This window comes from Salvelinus sp. IW2-2015, unplaced genomic scaffold, assembly GCF_002910315.2.
Source record: "Salvelinus sp. IW2-2015 unplaced genomic scaffold, ASM291031v2 Un_scaffold3347, whole genome shotgun sequence".
Lineage (NCBI taxonomy): Eukaryota > Metazoa > Chordata > Actinopteri > Salmoniformes > Salmonidae > Salvelinus > Salvelinus sp. IW2-2015.
In genome coordinates this window covers 12,771-19,666 of record NW_019944631.1, presented here as the reverse complement: position 1 = coordinate 19,666, position 6,896 = coordinate 12,771, and the positions used below count along the sequence as shown (strand labels likewise).

The 6,896-nt window shown below is 48.6% G+C and overlaps 1 protein-coding gene across 1 annotated transcript in view; it reads left to right on the top strand.

Moving 5' to 3' along the window:
- LOC112075703 (cytoplasmic dynein 2 heavy chain 1-like) overlaps positions 1–6,896 on the top strand; it is a gene marked incomplete at its 3' end in the record, with an annotated part of 32,838 nt that overhangs the window by 18,306 nt on the left and 7,636 nt on the right. Inside the window, exons 2-3 of the mRNA XM_070441031.1 lie at positions 3,277–3,437; positions 3,590–3,715. Of these exons, the coding sequence (XP_070297132.1) occupies positions 3,277–3,437; positions 3,590–3,715 (287 nt within the window). The remainder of the gene's footprint in view (positions 1–3,276; positions 3,438–3,589; positions 3,716–6,896) is intronic.

Genomic DNA, 6,896 nt, shown 5'->3' with positions numbered 1-6,896 from the left:
GTCTTTGCCACATACCACACCCCCACGTATCCCCGTTCTATGCCCACATACCCACCCCCACGTACTCCCCCGTCTGCACCCACATGTACACCACCCCCACGTAGCTCCCCCGTCTGCCCACAATACACACACCCCACGTACTCCCCGTCTGCCCCACATACATACCCCCACAATCCTCCCCCGTCTGCCTCACATACAACACTCCCCACAATCTCTCCCCCGTCTGCCCCACATACACACCCCCACGTCTCCCCCCATCTGCCCCACATACACACCGCCCAACAATCTCCGTCTGCCCCACATACACACCCCCACGTTCTCCCCCATCTGCCCCACATACCACACCCCAAATCTCCCCCGTCTGCCACCACATACACACCCCCACATTCTCCCCCGTCTGCCCCACATACACACCCACACGTCTCCCCCGTCTGCACCACATACACACCCCACATCTCCCCCGTCTGCCCCACATACACACCCCCACGTTCCCCGTCTTGCCCCACATACACACCCCAAACCTTCTCCCCTGTCTGCTCCCCCACACAACCCACACCCCCAACCCACCTTCCTTTGGTCTGTGCTGCCAGAACAATGTTTCTCTCAGAGCACTAAGGACGTAAGGCGCACGCACACACACACCTACTGTATACACTGACTGGACAAAACATTAGGGACACCTTCCTAATATTGAGTTGCCATAGCCTCAATTCGTCAAATTGCATGGACTCTTACAAGGTGTTTGAAAGCGTCTCACACAGATGCGTGGCCCATGTTGACTCCAATGCTTCCCACATTTGTGTCAAGTTGGCTGGTTGTCCTTTGGGTGGTGGACCATTCTTGATACACACGGGAAACTGTTGAAAGTGAAAAAACCCAGCAGCGTTGCAGTTCTTGACACAAACTGGTGCGCCTGGCACCTACTACCATACCCTGTTCAAAGGAACTTAAGTATTTTGTTTCTTGCCCATCTCACCCTCTGAATGACACACCTAACAATCCATGTCTCAATTGTCTCAAGGCTTAAAAATCCTTCTTTAACCTGTCACCTCCCCTTCATCTACACTGATTAACAAGTGACATCAATAAGGGATCATAGCTTTCACCTGGATTCACCTGGTCAGTCGGTCATGGAAATAGCATGTTATGAATACTCAGTGTACAATGTAGACACATACAACGGGGGAGTACGTGGGGGTGTGTATGTGGGGCAGACGGGGAACGTGGGGTGTGTGTATAACTCAGGTATTCTTGCGCTGTGTGTGTGTGTGTGTGTTGATGAGATAACCAATCAGTGAGTCTACATATTAGAGCTCATTTATACTAATACCTTGAACACACGTCCCAGAACCACTCACTTATCACCATGGAAACGTCTGATAGACAGGAGCAGACCCAGTGACTCTACTGTCAGAACATTCATCTACATGCAGTACAGAACACACACACACACACACACACACACACACACACACACACACAGAGAGAGAGAGAGACTCACAGCGTGGACCGGTTGGATAATCATCTCTGAGTCACAGTGTGTATTCACAGTCCAAATGACTGTCTGCAGGAGACCACACGCCTATGGTGCTGAGGAGAGATGCAAGAAAAGAGAGAGGGAGGGAGAGCAGAGGAGGAGAGAAGATGCTATACAGTCTCATCATTGTGTCCTTTGTTCCTCTATAACCCTCAGGGTGACATGTCTATACTGTGTTTTTGAAAAAGCTCCTGGATGCACAATTGGATCTTTGGTCAGATCTTATTTATAAAACCTTCTTAGGCCTCACTCCCCCCTATCTGAGATATCTACTGCAGCCCTCATCCTCCACATACAACACCTGTTCTGCCAGTCACATTCTGTAAAAGGTCCCCAAAACACACACATCCCTGGGTCACTCCTCTTTTCAGTTCGCTGCACCTAGTGACTGGAACGAGCTGCAACAAACACTCAAACTGGACAGTTTTATCTCAATCTCTTCATTCAAAGASTCAATCATGGACACTCTTACTGACAGTTGTGGCTGCTTCATGTGATGTATTGTTGTCTCTACCTTCTTGCCCTTTGTGCTGTTGTCTGTGCCCAAAAATGTTTGTACCATGTTTCATGCCGCTACCATGTTGTGTTGCTACCATGTTGTGTTTTCATGTGTTGCTGCCATGTTGTGATGCTACCATGTTGTGTTGCTATCATGTTGTGTTGCTACCATGTTGTGTTGCTGCCATGTTGTGTTGCTACCATGTTGTGCTGCTGCCATGTTGTGCTGCTACCATGTTGTGCTGCTGCTATTTTGTGTTGCTGACATGTTGTGTTGCTGCTATTTTGTGTTGCTGACATGTTGTGTTGTCTTAGGTCTCTGTTTATGTAGTGTTGTCTCTTATCATGATGTGTGTTTTGTCCTATATTTTTATTTTTCCCAGCCCCCATCCCCGCAGGAGGCCTTTTGGTAGACCATCTTTGTAAATAAGAATTTGTTCTTAACTGACTTGCCTAGTTAAATAACGGTTACATAAAAAAATATGAGTCTCTGCACAATGTAAGGGCTGCTGAGGAGACAGAACATGTTGATCCCTGTTTTGATAGAAAAAACAGACAAACAGAACAATAGCTCTCTCTCTCTCCCCTCTCTGTCTCTGTCTCTCTCTCTCTCTCTCCCCCTCTCTCTCTTTTTCTCTCTCTCTGTCTCTCTCTCTCTCTATTCCCCCTCCGTCTCAGTTTTTCTTTGTACTCTCTGTTCTCTCTGTCTTTTCTTGTCTCTTCTTCCTCTCTCTTCTCTCTCTCTCTTCTTCGCTCTCTCTCTCTCTCTCTCTCCTCTCTCTCTCTCTTCTCTCTCTCCTCTCTCTCTCTCTCTCCTGCTCTTCTCTCTGTTCTCTTCTCTCTCTTCTCTTATTACCCCTCTCTCTTGTCCTCTCTCTTTTCTCCCCCCCGTTCTCCTCCTCTCTCTCTCTCTCTCCCTCCTCTCTCTTCATGTCTCTCTTCCTGTCTCTCTCCTTGTCTCTCTGTCTCTCTGAATCTCTGTACTCTGTGCTCTTCGTCTGCTCTGTCCTCTCTCGTCTCTCGTCTCTTTCTTCTGCCTCTGCTCTCCTCTCTCTCTCTCTCGTGTCTCTCTCCTCTCTCTCTTCTCCTCTCGTGTCTCTCTCTCTCTCTCTCTCTCTCTCTCTCTCTCGTCTCTCGTCTCCTCTCTCTCTCTCTCTCTTCTCCCCCCCTCTCTGTCTGTCGTCTCTTTACTCTCTCTCCCCCCTCTCTGTCTCTCTCTCTTTCTCTCTGTGTGTCTCCAGGTATGAGGGAGTTGTCTCCTCCTCCTCTGAACCTGAGGAGGTTGTACAGTGAGACTCTGGAGATTGAACCTGTCCTCATCATCATCTCCCCTGGAGCAGATCCCTCCCAGGAACTACTGGAGCTGGCCTCAGAGACTGTAGGACGGGACAACTACCATGAGGTACACACACACACACACACACCTTACCCAACAATATAACCAATAGAATAACACTTGCTGTTGTGCTACACACTAGTGTTAGATGAGGTTACCCATGTTTTAACATGTACTGATTAGCACTATCAGATCTGATGTGACCTGTCTCTCCCCAGGTGGCAATGGGCCAGGGCCAGGCTGATGTGGCCTTAGCCACTCTGAGAGAGTGTTCCCACAGCGGAGGCTGGCTCTGCCTTAAAAACCTTCACCTGGTGACTGCGTGGCTGCCACTGCTAGAGAAGGTGTGTTTATGTTGGGATCATGTGGACACAGCATGACACTGGATGTGTCATTAGATCCCCAGTGCTGTGGTCGCAGACAGACAGGCAGACAGACAGGCAGGCAGGCAGACAGACAGGCAGACAGACAGACAGAGATATGATGACATGAACCCTGATGAGGATGGCTGTGATTCATACATCATAGACAGACAGTGTGTATGTGTTCCCTGGGGATGTGGTTAGCCCTGTCACTGTAGCAGGTCAGATCTCTCTGGGGGTGTGTGTCCGTCCCAGTCTTATTCTACCGGGGTTCAGCCACAGATCTATCCTGTCCTAGCCTGTACAGCAGCGGCACTGCTCCTGCTGTGCACTAAACAACCCTACCTTGTTACAGAAGATCACTCTCTCTCTGTCTCCTTCTTTCCTCTCTCCCAACTCTCTCTCTCTGTCTCTCTCTTTCCTCTCTCCCAACTCTCTCTCTCTGTCTCTCTCTTTCCTCTCTCCCAACTCTCTCTCTCTCTGGATTGTCATTTCTGTCATTTCTGTCATTACTGGACTCTGGGTGTGCAGTTGGTCTCTGTCTACCCAGTAACCACTGACAACAGGCAGGGGGAGGTGTTGAGGTGGAGGGTGGCCACTGCAAAGGAGCTTGAAATGAAAAGGTGATAGAATGAGAGGATGAATGAAGAGAGATGCAGTCAGTCAGAGGAGGCAGGTGAAATGCAGCCATGGAGAGAAGACAGGACGAAGAGATAGCCTCCTTTTTATTTTACCAGCCACCTCTTCATCCCCATCTGTTCTCCTATTTGTTCCTCTCTCCCCCTCTTTAGTCTTCTCTCCCCCTCTTTTTTCTCCTCCAACTCCCCTTCCTCCTCTCTACATCCTTCAGTGCTTCAGGGATCTGAGCAAGAGAGAGAGAGCAAGAGAGAGAGAGAGCAAGAGAGAGGGAGAGAGAGAGAGAGAGAGAGCAAGAGAGAGGGGGAGAGAGAGAGAGCAAGAATGAGGGAGAGAGAGAGAGAGAGCAAGAGAGAGGGAGAGCGAGCGAGAGAGAGAGAGAGAGCAAGAATGAGGGAGAAAGAGAGAGAGAGCAAGAGAGAGGGAGAGAGAGAGAGAGAGAGAGTGGGGATGGTCAGTGCTCTCTGAGTTTAATTGATGCTGGCAGGGAGGTTCTCTCCCTCTTATATTCTCTCTCTGTCCCTCTCTCTCTCTCTGCACTGCAGCAGTTTGACACGTTTACCAGGGACCCCTCCTCCCTCCCCTAACTATCACATGCTTCGATATTCCCCAACGTAATACAATATCAGAGTGACTGGTCATTTACTAGCAAAAATCATAGCATGAGCTGCTGTGGTCCATATTTACATAATGATCTCTGTCTCGCTCTCTCTCTCTCTCACGCTCTTTCTCTCTCACGCTCTCTCTCACGCTCTCTCTCTTTCTCTCTCTCACGCTCTCTCTCTTTCTCTCTCACGCTCTCTCTCTCTCACGCTCTGTCTCTTTTTCTCTTTCTCTCTATCCCTCTCTCTTTGCACTCAGTTAGCTCTTATCTTTTGTTCCTCCCCTCTGTGTGTTTCACCAGCGGGGCTTATTAGCCAGGAAAGGAACACACTGAGGAGGGGGGAAGACAGTGAGAGGTTGAGAGGATGAATGATGGAGAGATGAGACGAGAGAGATGCTGTTTGTCTCCTGTGAAATCTATCTACATTCTCCTCTCTGCTCATATAGTTGCATACATTACAGAGACGATCCAGCCAGACTAGAATTTACCCTACCAGTTCATGCTTCAGGTGGGTGGGTGGGTGGGTGTGTATGTTTCATCACATATTTTCAATCTAACCTCAGTCTAACACTGGTCACAGTAGATCCTCCAATCTAACCCCAGTCTAACCCTGGTCACAGTAGATCCTCCAATCTAACCCCAGTCTAACCCTGGTCACAGTAGATNTCCAATCTAACCCCAGTCTAATCCTGGTCACAGTAGATCCTCCAATCTAACCCCAGTCTAACCCTGGTCACAGTAGATCCTCCAATCTAACCCCAGTCTAACCCTGGTCACATGGTCCATGCTTTCTTTTGATCTGTAAGCTCAGTTACCATATTCATTCATATGTCTCTTTTCTCAAGATCCACAGTGTTCAGAGCCCCTGATGTCTCCAGGGGTGTGTATGTGTGTGTGTGTGTGTGTGTGCTTGTGTGTGTGTATGCTTGTGTGTGTGCTTGTGTGTCTGTGCTTGTGTGTGTGTTTCAGTGGCTGTGTGCTGAATATTCCAGTGCCCCTCTCCTACCTCCCTGTCCCTGTCTGAGCCACACAAGCCTGAGAGCCTCATCAGAGGCTCTGTACACTGGGGCTCTGAACAGTTTCTCTCTACATAGAAATGTCTCAAATCTACATCAAACACACAGCAGATTTGCAGCTCAGGGGCGGGGGAACCGAGAGAGAACTGAATGTGTGTACAGTGAGGGGGAAAAAGTATTTGATCCCCTGCTGATTTTGTACGTTTGCCCACTGACAAAGAAATGATCAGTCTATAATTTTAATGGAAGGTTTACTTGAACAGTGAGAGACAGAATAACAACAAAAAAATCCAGAAAAAAACGCATGTCAAAAATGTTATAAATAAGTATTTGACCCCCTCTCAATCAGAAAGATTTCTGGCTCCCAGGTGTCTTTTATATACAGGTAACGAGCTGAGATTAGGAGCACACTCTTAAAGGGAGTGCTCCTAATCTCAGTTTGTTACCTGTATAAAAGACACCTGTCCACAGAAGCCATCAATCAATCAGATTCCAAACTCYCCACCATGGCCAAGACCAAAGAGCTCTCCAAGGATGTCAGGGACAAGATTGTAGACCTACACAAGGCTGGAATGGGCTACAAGACCATCGCCAAGCAGCTTGGTGAGAAGCTGACAACAGTTGGTGCGATTATTCGCAAATGGAAGAAACATAAAAGAACTGTCAATCTCCCTCTGCCTGGGGCTCCATGCAAGATCTCACCACGTGGAGTTGCAATGATCATGAGAACGGTGAGGAATCAGCCCAGAACTACACCTAACTTCAGACGGGCGTAATGTGCTTTTCTTGAGCAGGGGGGACCTTGCGGGCGCTGCAGGATTTCAGTCTTTCACGGCGTACTGTGTACCAATTGTTTTTTGGTGACTGTGGGTCCCAGCTTGGCCTGAATCATTGACAAGAACCTCCC